Below are 21066 nucleotides of genomic sequence, written 5' to 3'. Positions count from 1 at the left end.
TCTCCCCAATGTCGGAGATGTGGGCGAGAAAGAATATCTACTCCCATTGTTTGCTGGGCTTCCGGCGGGCAGCTGTTACGGAGAGAGCACTATACGCGCACTAGTTTCTTCCTTTGTTTTCCTTGCCCGTGCCCGGTGTGCCCGTCCCGTCCTCCTCTAATCATCAGCTCGGGAATCAGGCACCAACTAAGTGTTGGTGACTTTGAGATCCGCCCCCCACCCCCCCCGTTGCGTTGCTTTAATACCCACAGCGGAGGCAGGCGCACATCTCCTCAGATTTGCTAACAGAGAGAGCACACGCGACAAGATCTCCCCCTCGATTGTACGCAGCTACAGCTCCCAGGTACACATTAGCGCTCCCTCTCTCCCTTGGTTGCCATGGCACCAGATTTGCTTGCCTTGAGTGCTTTGTCGCTGGAAGCAGATTCGCTTCGCAATGGCGACCCCTGCTACCCTCTCCCCTCGGACTCGTCCAAGAACGCCCCCAACAAGGCAGCTGCAGCCGAGAGAAGCCGCAGCGATCCGAGCCCAGTAGTGGGGGCAGCAGCAAGCAGCCCGTTGCTGTCCCCTCGGCCAACTCTCATGAGGCTCGAGACTGTCAAGAGCAGCGAGTGCCTGGAAGCATTGATGCTGTCGCCCAGCGTCCGGTCCACCGTCAGCGGTGGACTGTTCTCGCCCCGTATTCACTCGTTCGAGCCTCACCCCATGATCGGGGAGGCATGGGAGCATTTGCGCAGATCCATCGTCTACTTCCGCGGCAATCCGGTGGGCACCATTGCTGCCAACGATTCGGCCGAGGAAGTGCTCAACTACAACCAGGTATGGTGGTGGCTGACACATTTTGACTTGTAGGTGACACCGATTTTATCACCAGGTGTTTGTGCGCGACTTCGTGCCCAGTGCCCTGGCCTTCCTCATGAATGGCGAGTCCGACATCGTCAAAAACTTTCTGCTCAAGGCGCTCCGGCTGCAAGCGTGGGAGAAGCGGATCGACAACTTCACGCTGGGGCAAGGGGCCATGCCCGCCAGCTTCAAAGTCCTCCACGACCCGGTGCGGAGGACAGACACCATGGTGGCGGACTTTGGAGAGAGCGCCATCGGGCGGGTGGCGCCGGTGGACTCGGGCTTCTGGTGGATCATCCTGCTGCGAGCCTACACCCGCTCCACCGGGGACCACAGCCTGGCCGACATGCCCGACTGCCAGCGGGGTATCAAGCTCATCCTCACGCTCTGCCTCGCCGAGGGCTTCGACACCTTCCCCACGCTGCTCTGTGCCGATGGCTGCTGCATGGTGGACCGGCGAATGGTAACTCTCTTGTCTTACGCCTGCGTAATGTCACTCACTCGTGGTGCTGCGCATGTGTGCAGGGGATCTACGGCTATCCCATCGAGATCCAGGCGCTCTTTTTCATGGCCCTGCGCTGCGCCAAGACGATGCTCAAGCAGGAGGCGCCGGGCAACAAGGAGCTGCTTGAGCGCATCGACAAGCGGCTCAACGCGCTGAGCTACCACATGCGCAACTACTTTTGGCTCGACCACCACCAGCTCAACAGCATCTACCGCTACAAGACGGAGGAGTACTCGCACACGGCGGTGAACAAGTTCAACGTCATCCCCGAGTCCATCCCCGACTGGGTGTTCGACTTCATGCCCATGCGCGGGGGCTACTTCATTGGCAATGTCAGCCCCGCGCGCATGGACTTCAGGTGGTTCCTGCTCGGCAACTGCGTCGCCATCCTGTCGTCCATGGCCACCTCGGAGCAGGCCGAGGCCATCATGGACCTCATCGAGGAGCGCTGGGAGGACCTGGTGGGAGAGATGCCGCTCAAGATCTCCTACCCGGCCATCGAGGGACATGAGTGGCGGATCGTGACGGGCTTCGACCCCAAAAACACGAGGTGGAGCTACCACAACGGAGGCTCCTGGCCAGGTGACTTTTGTCTTCAGTAGGATTGTTCCTAACAACGTGTTGCAGTACTCCTGTGGCTGCTGACGGCGGCGTGCGTCAAGACGGGGAGGCCACAGATGGCACGCAGGGCGATCGAGCAGGCGGAGCAGCGGTTGTCGCTGGACGGGTGGCCCGAGTATTACGACGGCAAGCTGGGACGCTACATTGGCAAGCAGGCCCGCAAGCTGCAGACGTGGTCCATTGCTGGCTACCTGGTTGCCAAGATGCTGCTCGAAGACCCCACGCACTTGGGCATGGTGTCGCTCGACGAGGACAGGAACATGAAGACACTCATGACGCGATCCGCCTCTTGGACGGTGTAGCTTAAGGATCCCTTGGTACCCCCACACCAGCGACAAAACTCCATAAAATATACATCTATTCTTTTCTCCTTCCTTTCATCACGAGGAAAGGAGCTCCACATTGTAGCCTAGCCTAGCCTAGCTATGGAGGTGACGGCGCTTGGCTCTTCCCGCGCTTGTCACGGTATATGTTGCACAGCGGCTAGCAAACAAAGTACAAGGCAGGTCGCGGGCGGGCATGGTCGGATGGCTGGGCACATTTGAAAATTTCATCAATATGCTGGCATTCCCATAGCAATGTTTTGCTTGATGCTCGTTGCGAACAGAACCGGTTCCTGGCTCACGAGTCCGGTCTGATTCCATAGCCACTTGAGCTGGATTGTCTTGACGTCCGTTCCCCCCATCTTCACCTCGCCTGCATGCATCCATCTCGAGAGCAGCATTGGTGCCTTTTGAATGTACCTGACTGCGACCAACGAGAGCGACTGCCTGGCCTTAGCCTAGCTATATAGATATGACTTCTTCGCAGATACTCGATTCACATCCCGTCCAGGTAACACGGTAAAACTTCCATGACAAAGTTTGCTTGCTGTTCCGTCAAGGATCATCTGCAAGCAAAAACTTCGCTGAAGGTAGGATTGGCCGCTCTAAACAGCAGATGCGTGTATCTTAAGATTTGGATGTCGCTATGAGCTCAGGCATGCAAGCAAAATACATTGACAAACTTTGATACTTTTGGCATAGAAGAAGAGGAAGCTGTAGTAGCCCTCATACTTGGGCATATTACTAGGACGTGGTTCTTGTCTGAGAAATATGTCTGACGGGCAAGAAGTTCCAAAGAACTCCCGGGCGCAGTACAGGGTGGTGGCTGGCAGCTCTACAGGTCTTTTGAAAATCAGATCTAGTTCATTCCTCATATGCGTTCGAGCTCTCGTGATCAGGAGTTTGCAAAGCGATAGGCACGAAGTACAGTTTCCGTGCGGTCAGGCCAGGAGTTGCCAGCGCGATCATCGGCGCTGAGAGCATTGGCGAGCACAACTTGCAGGGGGGGTTCCGATTTGCAGGGATCCTCCACTCGATCGCTAGTGATTGTGGCGACGAGTACAGGTAGGTAGTCACAAAACCAGCTCCATCACGATAAGTACGTGGATCATGCTTGTTTCCAGCTCAGATGGATAATCATGCTTTCCACCGACATTACTCGTGAAATTCTGATTAAGCCGTCTCCCGGGGATTCGCAGCCTGGAAATTTATTTAATGAGGAACGCTATCATGTTCATGATTCCAATTCAAGGACACAAGGAATACCAGAGAGTGTTTATGTGTCCGGGACATCTGCGCTCGCCTGCCAAGTCTTTTGCACGGCATTGGACGCCGAAATGCTTATGGCATGATGAGTGGGAGCTTGGCGCCTTCCCAGCGAGCGGTGCAAGGCGAAGTGGAAGGCAGCTTCAGCGAAGCCGCGCCCCAAATACGCACGAGGGCTGCGAGAGATGCGAAATGTGCTGGAAGCGACGTAGCGATTGTGGCTTTGGCATTTCATGCAGCATGGCTTCGTATCAAGTCTCTTTAGTGATTTGTGATCTGGGAAATTACTACTTTAACGTGCGCAACAAAGCTCAAGGATTGATCTGGGTGGATGCGCCTGGAAAAAGGTGGCTGGCCAATGGACCTGACAACAACATTTCCGAGAGGGTTCCGTGGTAAACTTTGATCGTGGTACTTGCTGGGAGTGGAAATTATATGGTGCTCGAGGACGGGACCCATAGGAGAGAGAATATGCAGAGCGATATCAGGCAGGCGTGAAGTGAGAGAAAGCAAGAGATCTCGTGAAGCTCTCGCGAAGCCACTCGTCCCGGCGGGCGCTCTCATCTCAAACAGTGAAAGAAGAAGAAAAATTAAAAAAGGAAATTGCAACCAAACTTTTTCACTCATTTCATTCCCTGACTGTACCCATTCCTCACCTCTCCAGGGCCACCACCACCAGCCATGAAAGCTCCTCGTGTCCACTTATTCTTTGCTTGTCCAATCTCTCCTCGCCTCCGCTCGAGAGCTCGAGTAAAATGAAGCGCTCCTTCTCTAACCTCCTATAAAATGCTTAGGACAGCTCTCGACTAGGACGACGTCAACCGACACTGGTTCAAGCTAAACACTTTGTCTGTATCCTCCCAGGCCCTCTCCTCTAGATCTCCCTCCAACTACAAGGCCCGGTGTGTGTGCAATTGCTTGCTTGCTCCCCCTTTGTTAACTTCCATCCGCGAGTTGCACAATGTCTTATAAGAGAGCAAAGCCGAGGTCGGTTCTCAAAGTTGTTCAAATCTTCAATCCTACAGTCATAAGAACGGATGCTGCCAGCTTTAGGGAGCTCGTTCAGGAGCTAACTGGCATGAATTATCAGCCGGCTATAGCTAGACGATCCGGAAAGCTGAGATCAAGGTCCTTCCGCACCACCAAGCTCATCCAATCTAATACTGCTGCTACCACTGTTATCGATGGCAATCGTGATCAATCAGCAGCTCCAGCGTTCTCGGACGAGGCCGGGCTTGCTCCATACAGTCCAAACTGGAGTGACAAGTCTTCTGAAGAGGAAACTAGCAGCAGCGGTGCCAACTTCGACGACATGGACATGGATATAATCTCGGCCTTGCTGGATTCTTCGCGGCCACTTCCAGATTGCACCATGCTTCCGCCCCTCATTTACTGACAGTTTATGGTCGATGGGATGGTTACCGTGTGATCGTCCACGACAAATTTTGTGAGCACTCCACTTGGAAGAACGACATGTAAGAGAGAAAGAGAGAGGGAAGTGAACACTCTGTAAGAGGTGAATGTAACGAAGTTCCATTCACCCGGAGCAGGAACGAGTGATAAACAGAGAGAAAGAGAGAACGCTCTGTGCGAGCTGAATGTTAACAAAACTCTATTCATCCCGGAGCAAGGCAAATAGCGTTTGCAGATGTAAGCGATCTAGGGTTCGAATCGCGGTACCACTTTCCCTCCATTTTCCCAGGAGCGCGAGAGCTTTGTTAAGTCGCATGATGTCAATGGCGCCTAGCTAGGGTTCTTTCCAGAGGCCGGAGCACAGCACAGCAAAGGTGAGACGTTTCCCTCCTTTGTCTTGCTCCTCACAGCAATGGCGCAGCGATCTGGCTGTGCGATGGGGATCCAGGGCCTTCTTCCGGCGCTCAAATCCATCACGACATCGACGAATGTGAAAGAGTACTCGGGCATGAGGGTCGCTGTAGACACTTACTCGTGGCTGCACAAGGCCGCATTTAGTTGTAGCAAGGACATTTGCGATGGTCGGGCGACAGCCAGGTGTGTGTAGCTCACCGAGGCCTCTTCTTCTTTCTTACTCTTACAACCAGAGCTTGCTTGGCAGCTTTCTGAACTACTGCATGCACCGCGTGAATCTCTTGCGACACCATGGGATCAAACCTTTGCTGGTTTTCGATGGAGGCTCATTGCCAATGAAAGCCGAGCAAGAAGAAAAGCGCTCCAGGTAACTTCACGTCTATCTCCGTATCGCATTTTAAAGCTTCCATTCCAGAGCCAGGGAAGAGCATCTAAAGCTCGCTCGTGAATGCGAAGCATCTGGAAATCATGCTGCAGCCTACGATCACTATCAAAAGGCAGTAGACATTACTCCCGAAGTTGCGCACCAGCTTATCCTGGTTAGTAATGCAAAATCACATGTCTGTTTTGCAAATGTTGTTTAAGGCTATCAGGTCCTTCGCAGAGAAAATGTGGAATACATTGTCTCTCCGTATGAAGCCGATGCACAGATGGCCTTTCTGGCACTGCGCGGTGTTGTCGACGCTGTAATCACTGAAGACTCGGACCTGGTTGCGTACGGTTGTCCAAAGGTTTTGAAACGCTTGGTGTTATCTTCTCTTCCATGCTAAAGATCAAACAATCTGGCAGATCCTTTTCAAAATGGACAAGAATGGTCAAGGTTTTGAGCTTCAGTATGCTGACCTGGTGAAGAACAGGGACTTGAATCTGACGAGTTTCACAAAGAGGATGATGCTGGAAATGTGCATCCTTAGTGGCTGCGACTACTTGCCATCTTTGCAAGGCATGGGAGTGAAAAGAGCTCATAATTTAATCCGCAGATTTCGAAGCTACGAGAAGGTATGGCACTCTGTGTTCTTCAGACGTAGAATGACTTGGTTCCTTTCAGGTGATTAGACACTTGAAATTTTCGGGCGTAATGATACCGAAGTCTTACGAAGAAGGCTTCAGAAAGGCATTGCTTACTTTTTGTCATCACCTTGTCTATGATCCTACGCAAGATGAATTGGTGCACCTTACTGAACTTCCCGCCGACTGCAGCGAAGAGGTGGAGTTTCTCGGACCATATCCTTTTAAAAGTCTATGCATTCTACACTCGGAACTTAACTCCGACAAACAAAGCTTTCCCGAAGTCTCGTGCAGCAGATTGTCCGAGGCGTCATACATCCGGAAACTCATGCTCCACTTCAGGTATACTAGGCTTTGTATTGTCCCGTATGCTAATCACCGTGTGCTAACAAGCTTGCTGAGCCGCCACAGTCTTTATGCGAAGATAGAAAGCCAATTGCAAAACAAAAAGAACAAAAGCGTCTCAACTTACCTGCGCAGAGGAATGTGCTGACAAACTATTTCAGTATCCACAGCAAAAGTGTTCTTGATGATAGAGCATTCATTTCCTTAGCCGATGCAGTTTCGAAGTCGGAGGCATCAACACAGCAGTTCAAGGCTCCAAGAGCTTCAGACTCTCCTGAGAAAGCGGAAATGGAAAGTGAGTCCCTTGTAGGTCGTGCGAGTTGTTTGAGCCCCAGGACACCAAATTCGAGCCCTGACCGCCATCATGTTGTTCGTTTCACTTCCAACGAGGTGCAATGTAGCTTGAAAATAGAGGTAAGGGCTGGTCCGTTATTTTGTGAAGCTTACCGGATATGTTGTTCTGTTTGCAGGAGGATACAAAAATTCCTCATGGCAACAAGAGAATCTGCCTTGAATATGGTAGGCGTTATGTCTTACTTTGCTTGTCCTTTTCCCTGATCCTTTTCTATCCTTAGAGGAGGAATCAAGCAACGACTCAGACTGTGATATGAGCCAAGAACAGTCTGCGCAGGTGTACTCGATGCAGCAGCGAAGGTTTGTTGCACGGGGTAACTATGTTGTTTCCAGGCCATCGAACGTCAATGACGAGAACGCAATGCGGGTGAGGTGTGTCCTTGTTTCTTGCGAGTTCCTGACGTACTGATCTCCAGCAAGGAATTAAGAAGGTTAGGAAGGCGGGAACTTCCAAGCCCTGCTCGAAGGCAATGAGAGGTAAGCTGGTGTTATCGTACGTAGTAGAGCTCGCAAACTAAAATGTTCCATCAGGGAAGAGGTCTCCACCTGCGGAGGCATCGCTTCCGAAGTTCAGCAGCAGTCTACTTGGTGTAAACATGGAGAAAACCGCCACACTCTCTGCAAACGTCGACCATACGCAGCGATACTCAGCCATTGCTCAAGAGTCGATTGAAAAGTTTGTGCAGACGATATCCGCTTTTGCTCATGGTGCTCGAGTGAGCGGGCTGCGCCGACCACCGCTGAAGAGCAACTTGACAAACATCAACAGGTACGTAGAGAATAAATCCGAGGCAAGATAAGCACTTGTGCTGCTTGCGCAGGGAGGAAGATGGACTATTTAACAAGGGCCTGGTAGCTAATTTGTGGCAGCTATAGGAACCGAGAGTCGAACCGAGGACCACTGGTCCTGCTATATATAGAGCGACGCCTCTTTTGTAGTTTTAGGGCAGCAATGTGCAAAGCAATGGGAGGGTACCTGATCAAAGGCAAGGAGAACGTTGCGTCGGTGAGGCGCGCGGCATCGTCCAACGCCTCTCCTCTCGCGGACAACGGGCAGTCGAGGAGGTGCGCAACAATTCCAACAACCAGGCAAGCGCAAGCTGGGGGCGGGTGTGACACGAGTGACCTGTGCGGCGATGGCGTCCTTGACATGGATTGCTCGCAGCCGAGCAGCAGCAGTAGCAGCAGCTGCCACTGGATGGACAATGGGCCTGACCTGCTGAGAAAGCGAGGGCTCCAAGGCGGCGAGGCTGGTGGTCCAAGGGCATGGAAGAGGAGGAGGGTTGCGACGCTGAACAAGAGGCGGGGCCACAGGGACGAAGAGGGTGGTGGTGGGAAGCGCGCAAAGACGACGGCAACAACAAGACCACCTTGGTGGAATGCGAGCGAGCGAGACGAGGAGCGAGCCAAGAAGAGGCAAAAGGTCGTGGACAAGAAGAGGAAGCGGTGCGAGCAAGGAGGGGAGAGCAGCATTGGCGTCAAGGCCGGCTTTGGCGATCCAAGTGCCGCCCAAATCCAAATCCAAATCCAAATCCAGCAGCACCGTTTTGCTCAGGCGCTGCTTTTGTAGAAATTCGTTATCTTGTTTTTATAAAGTGGAGTGCATGCTTTATTAAATCAAACTCAAAGGGCAGTACTGCCAGGTGGAAGTGGCAGCGCAGTTGACCGTCTGCCCGCGGGCAGCCCGCCCTTCTCCCCCTTTGCTGCTGTTTCCCGCGCCTGCGTTTTGTGAAAAGAAAAAGGGTTGCTAAATAGGCGAGAGCGTGCGGGAAGGCGGGAGCCAGCCAGCCAGCGACGCCCAGCCATGCCCTACCCTAAGCTCAACCCTATACCCTCTCCCTCCCTGGCTCTGCTGGCGGACAAGAAGAGTGGAGCTCGGATCTAGCGCACGGGCCGCGCCCCGCCGCCGAATCTCTGTGGTTTTGGGGCTCATCTCGCGCCCCGCCAATGCCTGCCACGGATCGGGGCATGGCGCCTAGAGGGTTTGTTGGATCTCGCTTCTTGGCATGAGCAAGGTACGCTGCTGATGATCTAGGGTCGCAGAATGCCCCGCATTTTCACACATCGTCCGTGGCCGCGCAAACAATTTGCTCACATTGCCCTTGTCTCAGGTGCATGGCATGGATTCTCCTAAACGGGAGCAGTGTCTGCCTCCCTGCGGGGAACTCCAGGTGAGTATGACATCCTCTCTCCTCGCTCATCCAGCCGCTAGCTCTGCTGTGCAGGGGTCTCCACTGTTTAAGTTCCTGTGTAGCCTTTCTCCTATCAAGCAGGCCAAGTCCGCTCATGTCGCCCAGACGTACTCGGAACTAAGCTTCCCAGCACCTCTTCCAGTCTTCGTCTCGCCCAAAAAGAAGAGGTGAGGAGCTGCCTACTTTGGCCTTGGTCTCACGTGTGCTGCTCAGAGAACGCGCTGGAGTTGCTCGCACTAGCGGCGCTACTTCTCGCGAGTCCGAAACGACTGAGGCGTCCGATTTAACTTGCTCACCTCCTGCCGAAGAAGTGCTCAACCAGCAACAGAAAAACACGTCCGATACATCAGCAGATGCTACCGAAGAAATACCCTCCAAACAAGATGCAACGCTGGCTAGTTTTCTTCCCGGCCAAGACCATACCCCCGAGGGTGCAGCGTCATTCAAGAACTCGGGTGACGAGCCGGACAGCGAGGCTGCCAATTTGGAGGTTGCAAACATGGAAAAGCTGGCAATTACTGGACACACAGATCACACAGACTCTACTGTCGAAGATGTGCGGGTAAGCCAGCGAATGCACATTCCAAAGCATCTTACCGTTTCTTTGTCCCGGCTTGCAGACGAGTAGGAACCAGCGGGGAGCCAGACGGAGATGCCTGGATTTTCAGTCCGACTCGCAAGAGTCGAATGCCGAAAATCTTAGCTGCATTGTGTCTCCTGGTGTCTCCTCGACGCCAACCTCCGGGCCAGAGTCTCTTAGTACGCTTATTAGCAGTTTGTCCGGTTCTGGATGCTCTGATTCTTGTAAGAAGCTCATGCGGGAGGCCGTCCCATCTGGTATCGGTTTGCATCTCAACAGTCTGGGACTGCTCACGGCACCACGAGGGGTTTCACTTCAGTCGCTCGTATCGTGCTCGCAAGAGATGCAAAGTGCTGAAGGATTTGCCTTGTGTGGACAAGGTCCTATGAACTTGCGGCCTGGCCTTTTGTTCTCAGTCGTGGAGAAGACAAGAATGGAGCAGGAGGTGCAAGGTACTTCTGGTTCCCAGGAAGGCTTACTTACGTCAACTACGTGCGTCCGATCTCTTACGCTTGGTATTCAAGCAATGGACGAGGGTACTCCGTTTGGGATTGAACAGGTGGTGACACCAGGGAGGAAGCGCTTGTCAATGCAAAGCGATTCCATGGATGGTGAAATGGGCCGGACTCCTAAAAAGAGGAGGTAGTATCTCATATTCTTATGGCTTTGCAAACTTATCTTGCTTGCAGGAAGTCTCTTGGAGAAAAAGCTGGCGACGGCTGCAAGCGATGTCACTGCAAAAAGTCGAAGTGCCTAAAACTGTGAGACTGCATTGCATATGGCTTTGAAGGTTTCTGACGCTTTGCTTAACAGATATTGCGAATGCTTTGCCGCTGGAGTCTATTGCCTTGACTCTTGCGCCTGTCGGGACTGCTTCAACAAGCCCGAGTTTGCTGACACAGTCATGGGAACCCGTCAGCAAATCGAAACTCGTAATCCATTAGCATTTGCTCCCAAAATTGTACAGACATCTGATAACACACCGACGGAAGGGGTTGGTATCTGGTTTTCGGGACATGCCATGACTAACAGCCTCTTTGCATTGCAGCCCAATTGCCCCGATACAACAGGATCTGCTAGGCACAAGCGCGGCTGTAACTGCAAGAAGTCGCTGTGTCTGAAAAAGTACTGCGAATGCTACCAGGTACAATCAAGTCAAGTCTTTCTGCTTATACTTACTATGTGCGCTTGGTTTTCATCTGTCTAAAGGCTGGCGTTGGCTGTTCGGATGGATGCAAGTGTAATGGCTGCAAAAACATTTACGGCATCAAGAAAGGCACGTCTTTCCTGCTGGTTTCATGTTTCGATTTTGACGGTTGTCTCTGTTCCAGCTCAAGACGAAGCTGATCCATTGGAAGACCCACACCCACTCCAGATCAATAGCAACAGTTCTTTAACCAGCCTCAGCCCAATAACCCCCACGCTGATCCAGCATGCATCTGTGTAAGACGTGCTTCCTGTTTTTTCATTTTTGATGAATGACGTTGGTTACTTTGTGTAGATGCACCAGCATTGTGCCATGCGACTCGACAAATACGCCTTCATCGACAACTCCAGCCACATCAGTGAGCAAGCTCATGGACTCCAACAGCTTGGCTTGGGACGAGACCCCCGAGTTTCTGAGAGCCCCGCGCTCGTCTCCCAGGTCGATGCTCAACGACCTGCTGTCGTCAGACGAAGCTCCCGAGTTCATAAGAGCTGAGCGCTCGTCTCCCAGGTCGGGGATCAAGGGCTCGCCAAAGCAAAAGCGAGTGGCCCCTCCCAACGCCGGCCTGCTCGCCGCTGGTGGCGCCCCGTCGTCTTCCTCGGTCCTCAAGAGCGGCAGGAAGCTCACTCTGCAATCACTCCCGTCACTTCCGCCGGTGACACCGTTTTCGTTTCCACACCAGGGATGCAAACGTAGCTGAAGGAAAAGGCCGCGCTCCTTCACTTTCGGTAAAACAAACCTGTATTTGTATGGACCAAGTGGGATGCTGCCTGTCCCAAAGTGAGATATAAATATATATATAGAGTGAAATGGTCCTCGTTGACTGTCCAAGCAGAATGTCAACGGGGTGGCACGTCTTTGACGAGGGATGGGGCATGTTCGATCAGCTGGCCGCAAGAAGAGGACATGACTTTGCTCGAAGTTCGTCGCTATGGATGTATAAAAGGAGCGTCCTTCTCTTTTGGGATGCGGCACTGGACACTCTTTTCACATTCTTGCCTTTAATGATGCCAATCACAGCGGATTTTCGAAGGCAATGCTGCTGGTGCTTGATCCTTGTTGCTTTTGTTGCTTTGGCAATGATCCAGGTGGTGGAGGCCTCCGGAAGTAAGCCGCTCACTCACCCATAGCCTACCAGTTTCTAACACTGTTGTTATTGCAGAAAGGCATTGCGCTCGAAAGTGTGTGCCTTCTGGACCCGATCCATCGGGTAACAAGTAACCCAAAATGCAGCCACCAAAATGTTGTAAATAAATAATCGGGCAACAAGTATGCCTGTAAATAATAATACACTTGAAAAGTTTTTGGTTGACCATGTGGACGGGCTAGGGTCGTCTTGTAAGGGCAGCGATGGTGATGCGCTACAGCCGAGAGGAGCTCCAGGCGCTGAGGCGCGACGCCTCGGAGGAACTGCCCGCGGGTGTAGATGCCGCAGGTATGCTCCATGACAATGTGGTGGTGAGGAGCAAGAGGAAGCGACGTAGGCCTTCTAGGGCTAGCAGCAGCAGCAGCAACAAGCGCAGGAGAGTGTCTGCCGATTCTGACGAAGATGGGGATTTTGGGGGGATGTTTGACGAAGCCGTCTTCCCGGGCTTCTTGGAGGGCAACGATGGCGATTACAACATTGAAGACGACGACGAGGACGACTACCAAGACCTTGGGCCGATCCAGAAGGTCGCTTTCGTGGTAGAGGGAGAGCCCGACTTCGACAAGGAGGAACCAGACGATGGATGGGAGTACGTGCGTCGTGTCAAGTGGGAGGCAGCAAGGTACCCAGCCGTCAAAGTTGCTACCATCTCTCCCCAACACTCTGTGGACAAACGAACTCACTACGTCCCAGTGGTTCCGGCTATATCGGCTTGCGATCCTCAGCTCCTGCCAACACAGGATTGGGAAGCCAAGTTCTTGCTCACTTTCGCCAGCCTCAGGTCTAGGTTCGAAGCTCGCGAGCCAAGCTCGTCTGACAGGCCCGTGCCGCACATGAAAGACGACTGTGGATGGAAGGCTCTGTGCTTTGGCAAGGGAGGTGGTGGTGTGGAGGATGGCGTCCCCGTGGCCGAGGAGCTGGAGGAATTTGGTGCCGGGCCACTGCTTTTCTACCGGGGAGAGCTCCACACTCTGCTCGACTTGGATGAAGTGAGTCGAGCAGATCTGCTGCGAAAGCACATAAGGTGGTTTGAAGGCTTGGATCACCTCCCCCACGACAGGGCAGTGTGGCTCTTTGCCTTGACTGCAGCCGTGGGCAAGCCCATCGATGCAGAGACGAGCTTTGCCCTGAGGACGCTATTGAGAAGCTGCGCTGCAATCCGAGCGTCCAAAACATTTAAAGACCAAGGCGAGCTCCAGATGCTCAACATGATTATCACAGTTGCTGGTAAATACTTTGGACAGGATGACAGTCATTGCTTATAAGAAAAAGGAGGGAAAATTCTAGGAAAGCGCGTTCCTTCCTACTTAGATGGTATTTAACTTCTTCTCGAGCAGCTCCTCCTCCACCTCGCAGTAGTCCATTGCCAGCTTGAGCCGTCTCTTCATGCTCGAGTACTCAGCAATTTGGTCCTCCAAGTTCCTCTTGCGGCTCTCCCGCGATCCTGCCTTGGTCAGCTCGCTTCCCAGCTTATGGCTTGCCATGACGGAGTGTAGCAGTGAAGCCGCTATGGTGAGCACCGGATCCGAGCTCATGGCGGTTCCTCCATCGCCACCTTTGAGTGCCGCCTTGAGTTCGTCGCCAACTCTGTCTTCGCCACCCTTCTTGGCCGGAGTCATCTCCACGTCTCCATTGCTGTCCTCGCCAGCGTGGTCGGCCGGGAGATCTCGCCCCCACAGCTGCTTGAACACGGCCTGCAGTGCATCCACGGCCTGGCTTCGCTTCCGCCCACCCGGCTTGCTGCTCTCGTACTTGTCAAACTTGGCCTTCATGCGCCGGTGCTTGTCGAATATCTGTTCCTTGGTGAAATCGGTGGACAGCTTCCCCTTGAGCGAGTGGCAAAGCTCCTCCCAGTAAGGGTCCGTCTTGGGCTTGTCGTGGAAGTCGGAGCCGGCCTTGAGATCGTCCAGCATTTGCTGTGCCAGAATGCTCTCGTCTTTGGCCACCCACAGGCCCTTCTTCGGCCCCGACTTGGGCTGCTGCGGTGCGTCCGTGCCAGCGCCATCCTTATCTTGTTGCTGCTGCTGCTGCGCCTGTGATGCTGGGGCCGCTGGTGCTGGCACTGCTGGCGGCGGCGGCGGCGGTGGCGGCGGTGGTGCTACTACTGCTACCTTGGTGTCAGTCTCTTCACTAGACCTGTCCACGCTTTGACGCTTCTTAGCCTTGCGAGCAGCCTTAGTCTCCTTCTCCTTGTTGTCCCTCTCCTTCCCTTTGTCCTCCTTCTTCACCACTTTGTTGGGCTTCTTGGGCGGGGGCGGGGGCGGCTCTGGCGCCTTGACAACCTCCGTGCTGCTGTCATCCGACTCCGACTCCGACTCCGTCTCCGACTCTTCCTTGGCCGGGACCGCGACCTTCTGAGCTGCCACTGCCTTCTTCATTTCCTTGGGAGCCGGGGGAGGAAGAGGGGCGGTGTCGTCGGAGCTCTCGTCAGCTAGGATGCTCTCTCTCGTTTTCTTCTTCGCCATTCTGGCCTGGCGTAAAACTAATCACAGGAGACCACGAGTAACAAGCTCACCTTGCTCCGCCGATAAAGGAACCCTAGCTATAAAACCTTGACAGAATATTTTCTGGAATTAACTAGCTCGCTTTGATGCTGTTGGACAGCGTCACGTACGTGGAGGCCGGAGGCGAGCACGACTCGGACAGGAATCGCTGCCCAGCTTCCCTTCCTCGCTCCACATCACCGTGCAAGGCGCACGACGCAAGCAGGGCCGACCACGCGTCGCCGCTCACCTCCGCCGCCAACTCCTCCGCCTCCGCCAGGCGTCCGCTCCGACCCAGCAGATCCACAATGCAGCCTTTTTCGATGCTGCTGGGAGCCACTCCAAAGTCCCGCTCCATGTCCCGGAACGCCTGCCATGCGCCTTCCAAGTCTCCCGAGTGGCTACACGCGCTCAGCAAACTCACAAACGTACAGTTTGCCGGATCCACTCCCTGCTGCTGCATCCTGTGGAACAAGCTCTTTACTGTCTCCGTGACTCCCTGCCGGGCACAGGCCGCCATGAACACGTTCCACGCCCCCGACGAGCTTCTGTGCCGTGCAATCCTCTCAAAATGCCTGCTCGACTCCGCCAGCTTCCCACACCTGGCGTAGAGGCTCACCAGTCCGGTGGCCACGCCCGTGTCCGACTCGAGTCCCAGCTCCCGGACTAGCCTGTCAACTGCTCGGCCTTGCTCGAGTGCTGTGGACTCGGACAAGGAGTCGAGCACAACAGCCAGGGTGACCCTGCTCGGCTTGCACCCTTCCACCAGCATGCCTCTCAAGAGCGTCATGACCACCTCATCATCACGTCTCGTCACGTCCTTGGAACAGGCGGAAATGAGCGCGTTCCACACAACCACGTCTCTCTCGGCCGTCACCTCAAACACCCGCCTCGAGTCCTCCCACCTCCCGCACTCCCCATACATGTCGATCAAGCTGCTCGCCACCTCTGCGTCGTCTTCCAGCCCGAGCTCGCGGACGTGCTGGTGGACGATGCCGCCTTGGCACAAGTTGCCGTGCTTTGCGAAAATGCTGAGCGCCGTGATCAGCGTCACCTTGCTAGGAGTCACTCCTTCCAGTCGCATTCTCTGCAAGCATGCCACCGCCTTTTCACGGCAGTCCTCCTCGTCGCTTGTCTCGTCGTAGGCCGACAGCAGCGCCGTCCATGACACCACGTCTCGCTTCTCCATTCCCGAGAACACCACCTCCGCGTCGCGTGGACACCAACACCTGGCGTACATGTGAATCAGGCTGTTGCTAACTTGAGTGCTGGATCCCAGCCCGCGTTCGCGAATCCACTCGTGAATCTTCTTGCCTTCCTGCGTGATCGCGACCTGACAACCACCGCTGCAGCAGCTCACTGCTGCTGCAGCCGCCATCAGAGTGATTCCGTTTGGCTTCTCTCCTTGGAGCTGCATTCTCCTCAGCAGATGCAATGCCTCCTCCCAGTAGCCGCTCTCCGCAAACGCTCCCAACATTGTGTTCCACGAGACCACGTCCCTTCCCAGTCCTTCGAAGGCTCTCTCGGCCTCCACTAGCATTCCGCACTTGCCATGCACGCTTATGAATGCGTTACGGACCAGAGTGTCCGTCGCCACTCCAGCCTCTACTGTGCAAGTGCCAAGAAGCTGCCCGAGCTGCATTTTCTTCTTTTCATCCAGCCCCGCGTACGACTCCAGTGCGGAGACGATGGTGAACCGGTCCGGCTGCTGGCCGTCGAGAAGCATCTGCAAAAACAGCAGCCACGCACCTCCAGAGTCGTCGTGGTTTGCATGAGCGGTGATCATAACGTTCCACAACACACTGTCCCTATGCACCATGGTGTCAAACACGTCTCGCGCCCGCCCCAGCTCCCCAAACTCTGCGTACAACTTGACAAGGACGGTCTGGATGACCACGTCCACTGCGATGCCGGCGTCGGTCATGCAATCCACCAGGCCCTGCAGCGTCACTGGCACGTCGCACGCCGTGAAGATCCTCGCAAAGCTAACTTCGTCTGGAGATGACGCACCATCGAGGAGCATATTCCGAAACAGCACCATCGCTTCCTCTTTGAAACCGAGCTCGACGTAAAGACCGATCATGGTGTTCCAAGAAGCACTCGTCTTTACGTATGCGGCGCAATCGAATATCCCCCTGGCCTTTTCGACACCACCCCCGCATTTCCCAAACATGTTGAGCAGCGCATTCACCACGGGAGCGTCCGTCCGGCACTCGTGCTCGGAGATACAAGCGTGAATCCGGCTGGCGTCTGCTAGCAAGTCCGGGGTAGAGCAGGCCGTCATAACGTTGATTAAAGCGATCTTATCAGGCGTCACTCCCTCGAGGTGCATCGAGTAGAAAGTTGTCACTGCTTCCTTGTTCCTACCATTGCTCACGTAGGCGGCCATCAAAACGCTCCATGGTGCAGAGCGCTCGTGGCACACTGTGCTCTCGAACACCAGCCGTGCATCTCGCAAGCTCCCACACTTGCCATACATGTTCATCAGTGTTGTTCCCACGAAACTGTCCAACTCGTAGCCGCTGTCCAAGATCAAAGTGTGTAGCAGCTTTCCCTGTGCAAGGTGGTGACGAGAGTTGAAAGCCTTAAGGAGATTGACGAAGGTGACGTTGTTTGGAGGCACTCCTTCGAGTTGCATTCTCTGGAATAGCATCATGGATTCTTGGAACATGGTATCTTGACCAGCATACACAGCAATGAGAGAGCTCCAGGATATGACATTCGGCTCCAGGATGCGGTCAAACGCCTCTTGGGATTCCCTCGGCTTTCCGCACTTGCCATACATGGTCACGAGGATGTTTCCAATGTAGCAATCCTCTTCCAAGTCATTCCTCACCTGCTTGAGTTCTTGGTGGATGCGTTTTGCTTGGATGTAATCCGCTGCGTTGCCGCAAGCCAGCAGCAGTCGAGCATACTCCGCTGCCGATTTCTCCCCCACTGGGCATTTATTGTCCATCCCTTGTTTCGAAGCCTGTGATCTCTGCTCCGCGGCCATAGTGGCAAACCAAATTCTTGGAGGCCATTCTCTCTTTCCCAACGCTGCTTGAGCACGAGAAAGAGCTCTTCCCGAGGGAGACAAGCGCATTGAAACGGCAAGCTTTCCACCCTTTACAAATACCCCTGCAAGGCACACACGGGTTCATCCCGGTCATCTTGAAGAAACTTCAAGCCCGGCACCACCACCAGATAAGGAACAGTGCTGTGAGGATCAAGCACGAAAACGTGGTGCACAGCTCTTGAGCCCCGAACAAGGTCCCCGTGATCTCTGCAGCCACCCAGCAGACTAATCCATGCCGCCCGCGACACTCTCTCCCCACTGTGCTTGATCTTCATTCCATCGTCTTCTACGACGTTTCCGACTTCTTTCTCTGTGAGCTTGAGCAATAGCAGAGCTCTCAGTTTTAACACAGAACAAGAAATAAAGCAGGAAACAAAGAGAGAGTTATCGTCGAGAGAGGATTGTGATCAGTGGTGCTAGCACTCAATCACATTCTCATTACCGAACCGACAAGAGTGATCATCCAGCATTACCTGGATAATGGCAAAAAGAAAGATTTTATCATGAATAAGTGCTGCAAGTTCCTTTAACAAATAAAAAACACACAAGCACTACTCCCTGCCCAGCTTGTTTTCCTTCCTCATAGCTAAACGAGTGGAAGTTTTTCCACCACCTTTTTTCGGAAGATAAATTCCTTGCATAGATAAAACCAACTTCGAGCCCTTTGCTGGAGAACAAAAACATTCCTGGACGAATTCCTGGCAAATAAACTCTTTGTGATTAAGACAAACCTTTTTCTCTATCGAAGAACAAAAGGAAGAGACGTGCATTTTTTGAGTCAGTCGTGAAATGCCCAAGCGGGAACGAGTGCCATTTTGTCCAAAGTGATCTCGAACCATAGAAAATAATTCCCATCATCTCTGTGGCATTATAAAAAATCTGCCAAATGGTCTTCTTCGAGATCTTTCATAATTTTTCTTTTTTTGCTTACCTCAATCGATAGGGAAAAGTTTGTTTATATTGTTTCTTAAACAAGAAACCAAGCTCCTCTTGTTTTGTACGTATTTCCTGTGGTCAAGATCACGTTAAATCAATCGGGTGATACTCACCTGTGTTTTCTTTGATTTTCTTGACACTCGATCTTCTGTGTCCCTTTTTCTTGATGAAAGCCAAGCTGAAAAGCCAAATGATTCAATCGATCAATGAGTTTTGGCTGCTTTGTATCCTTTGGAGAAAACTTTCATTCATTGGGTTGAGTTAGAAATCATGGACCACATCTTCACCCTGGAAATAAGAAAAGATAGAAAACAAGTTTTAATCTTTGATAAACAAAAGATTAATAAACCAGCAGCAAGAGCAACAGCGATCATGAACACAACAGCTGTTGTGCAACAAGCACTGGAGAATAAAAGGGAAAAGAAAGAGAACTGCAGTAGAAGGCAAAACATCAGCTAGATAGAGCAGTCTGGAGCAGTGAGCTTAAGCTTTTCTTTTGTGTGCTGCAAATCTGGGTGACAGTGGCACTTTTGTCAACAGCAATTTTGTCACTCTAGATTCGTTCTGAAACAACTCACCAAAGGTATGGTCACATGGTGAGGATGTCCTAGACATTGATTGACTTAGTGGATGGAATTTTAGGCTTTGGATTGGTGGTGGTGTTGGCAAGCACTGTTATAGACGGAAAAGGACTTTATAGGGATTAAAGAAAAAATATTGAGGAATGGTGTCTTTTATATCTTGTGGTCATCCCATGACCACTCATAGATGGATGGCTTAGTTATAAATAATCTCGGATTACTAATGAGATATTAAGAATGGATATAACTTTAATGTTAAAGGCAAGTACATTAATAGTACTTTTAGGTGTCTAAAGTGGGACTATGTAAGTAGGTGTCATATAACTGGAATGATAAAAAGTTTATTAGATGAGATTGAGTCCAAGATCAAGTCTAAGACCAACTCTAAAGCCAAGTTCGAGACTGAGTCTAAAATCCGAGAGATTGAGTTTGAGACCAAGTTTAATATCAAGTCTAAAATCGAGTTTGAGATTAAGTTTGAATACTAATACAAGTCATGAGGTGAAAGCCCAAAGTGATCATCCCCCCTGGGGGTGGGTTATCCAGTAGTATTTTCAAACCAAGTTGAGGTTAAAACTAAGGGGTTAGTAGCTTTGGGTGGGAGTAAGCATGGACTCGAGGGATGCCAAAGAAGCCCCCAAAGAACTACACAAGAGTAACTCCTACTCCCAGAAGGGAAATCAATTGTAGTGCTTTCAGCTCATATAGAGTGATGCCCTATTTGAGTATTATACAACTCATTAGTCTTTACTCCTTCCTAGGGGCTTGAGCATTCCCTTTGGAGGAATAAGGGTACCTATACCAGACCATTATACTTAGTGTTTACCTCTCCCATCATTTCTAAATAAAAGATGCATTTAAGGCTTAGGATTTAGAATATCCTATAAATAAGCCTTGTGTACCATGAGGAACTTGGAGATTTGGTGTGCTTGGCTATTTGTGTTTGCGGGAAGTGTAATCAAACTTTAAGTCCAATCTAACATAGAAAGGGGAATGAAGAGTTGACTAACACCCTTTTGCTTATATAATAAATAGTTAACCTAAGTAAAACCAAGTCAGAGTTGGTATGATAGATGAGATCCTTAGCAAGGGAACTTAGTTAATGCCAAGGCAAAGGTGGTAAGATAGACAAGGTAAATTAGCAAATTGGCAAAGGAAAATTTATAATTTATAATTTGGTACCAAAGTTTTTCCTTAGTTTTAGTGAAAAATAAAGTGGATTGTTGGAAGATGGCTAAAGTAGATGGAATTTCCTTCGGAGATGGAGTGTGAGACATAAAATCCCTAGGCCCCAAAGTGGAGCCGAAAGGGTGCCATGTGGTAGTGGGCGAAGCAAAAGCCAAATGAGCATAACACGTTTGGACTAAAAGCTCTGACTTGAAAAGTCGAGAGTGGGAGTGGAACTCCTAATAAAGTGCTTGAGGAACAAGCACAAAATGAGCCATAAGTGAGTCTCTGGAAAAGGGGACACAAAAGGAACAAAACATGACACGTGGAAGTGTCTGAGATGGAGTCCGAGAAGGAGTCTGAGATGGACCCGAGATGGAGTCTGAGATGGACCCGAGATGGAGTTCGAGATGGACCCGAAATGGAGTTTGAGATGGAGTCCAAGATGGACCCAAGATGGAGTCTGAGATGGACCTGAGATAGAGTCCGAGATGGAGTTCAAGATGGACCTGAGATGGAGTCCAAGATGGACCCGAGATGGACCCAGATGGAGTCCGAGATTGTCGCGAATGTGACTTCAGGTATCGAAAGTTACCTATCGGCTAGTCCTTACGGACACTCTT

The 21066-nt window shown here is 52.1% G+C and overlaps 6 protein-coding genes across 7 annotated transcripts; 4 read left to right on the top strand and 2 right to left on the bottom strand.

The window, feature by feature from the left end:
• The first annotated feature begins 77 nt into the window (after positions 1-77).
• Positions 78-2369, top strand: LOC9649003 (probable alkaline/neutral invertase B). Of its 2 annotated transcripts, XM_024681266.1 has the most exons (5): positions 78-343; positions 425-819; positions 875-1306; positions 1369-1930; positions 1976-2369. In XM_024681266.1, exons 2-5 carry the CDS (start codon positions 583-585, stop codon positions 2269-2271), a joined length of 1527 nt encoding a protein of 508 aa, XP_024537034.1. In that variant the 5' UTR covers positions 78-343; positions 425-582; the 3' UTR covers positions 2272-2369. The 2 variants fall into 2 exon arrangements, with proteins under 2 accessions (XP_024537034.1, XP_002976468.2); XM_002976422.2 differs by having other exon boundaries at positions 78-819.
• A 2008-nt stretch (positions 2370-4377) lies between these two features.
• Positions 4378-8714, top strand: LOC9649001 (exonuclease 1). The gene is made up of 15 exons (XM_024681337.1): positions 4378-5345; positions 5393-5568; positions 5633-5752; positions 5801-5924; positions 5979-6116; positions 6175-6384; positions 6434-6609; positions 6663-6735; positions 6787-6898; positions 6956-7152; positions 7209-7257; positions 7314-7459; positions 7509-7573; positions 7625-7861; positions 7914-8714. Exons 2-15 carry the CDS (start codon positions 5408-5410, stop codon positions 7966-7968), a joined length of 1863 nt encoding a protein of 620 aa, XP_024537105.1. The 5' UTR covers positions 4378-5345; positions 5393-5407; the 3' UTR covers positions 7969-8714.
• Positions 8715-8829: 115 nt separating this feature from the next.
• Positions 8830-11902, top strand: LOC9649000 (protein tesmin/TSO1-like CXC 2). The gene is made up of 11 exons (XM_024681370.1): positions 8830-9107; positions 9204-9263; positions 9318-9451; positions 9498-9846; positions 9905-10506; positions 10554-10625; positions 10678-10858; positions 10913-11008; positions 11074-11140; positions 11196-11307; positions 11366-11902. The coding sequence occupies exons 1-11, from the start codon at positions 9099-9101 to the stop codon at positions 11769-11771; spliced, it is 2088 nt and encodes a 695-aa protein (XP_024537138.1). The 5' UTR covers positions 8830-9098; the 3' UTR covers positions 11772-11902.
• Positions 11903-12421: 519 nt separating this feature from the next.
• Positions 12422-13483, top strand: LOC9648659 (gem-associated protein 2). Its single transcript, XM_002976418.2, has one exon. The coding sequence runs from the start codon at positions 12422-12424 to the stop codon at positions 13481-13483; it is 1062 nt and encodes a 353-aa protein (XP_002976464.2).
• A 42-nt stretch (positions 13484-13525) lies between these two features.
• On the bottom strand, positions 13526-14683 carry LOC112348546 (translation initiation factor IF-2-like). Its single transcript, XM_024681306.1, has one exon. The coding sequence runs from the start codon at positions 14681-14683 to the stop codon at positions 13526-13528; it is 1158 nt and encodes a 385-aa protein (XP_024537074.1).
• A 112-nt stretch (positions 14684-14795) lies between these two features.
• LOC9648999 (pentatricopeptide repeat-containing protein At3g09040, mitochondrial) lies at positions 14796-17786 on the bottom strand. Its single transcript, XM_002976287.2, has one exon. The coding sequence runs from the start codon at positions 17784-17786 to the stop codon at positions 14796-14798; it is 2991 nt and encodes a 996-aa protein (XP_002976333.2).
• Between the last annotated feature and the right edge of the window lie 3280 nt (positions 17787-21066).

The sequence above is a fragment of the Selaginella moellendorffii genome, unplaced genomic scaffold, assembly GCF_000143415.4.
Source record: "Selaginella moellendorffii unplaced genomic scaffold, v1.0 SELMOscaffold_30, whole genome shotgun sequence".
NCBI lineage: Eukaryota > Viridiplantae > Streptophyta > Lycopodiopsida > Selaginellales > Selaginellaceae > Selaginella > Selaginella moellendorffii.
Note: the sequence above shows the minus strand (reverse complement) of the source record. Positions and strands in the feature narration are given on the sequence as shown.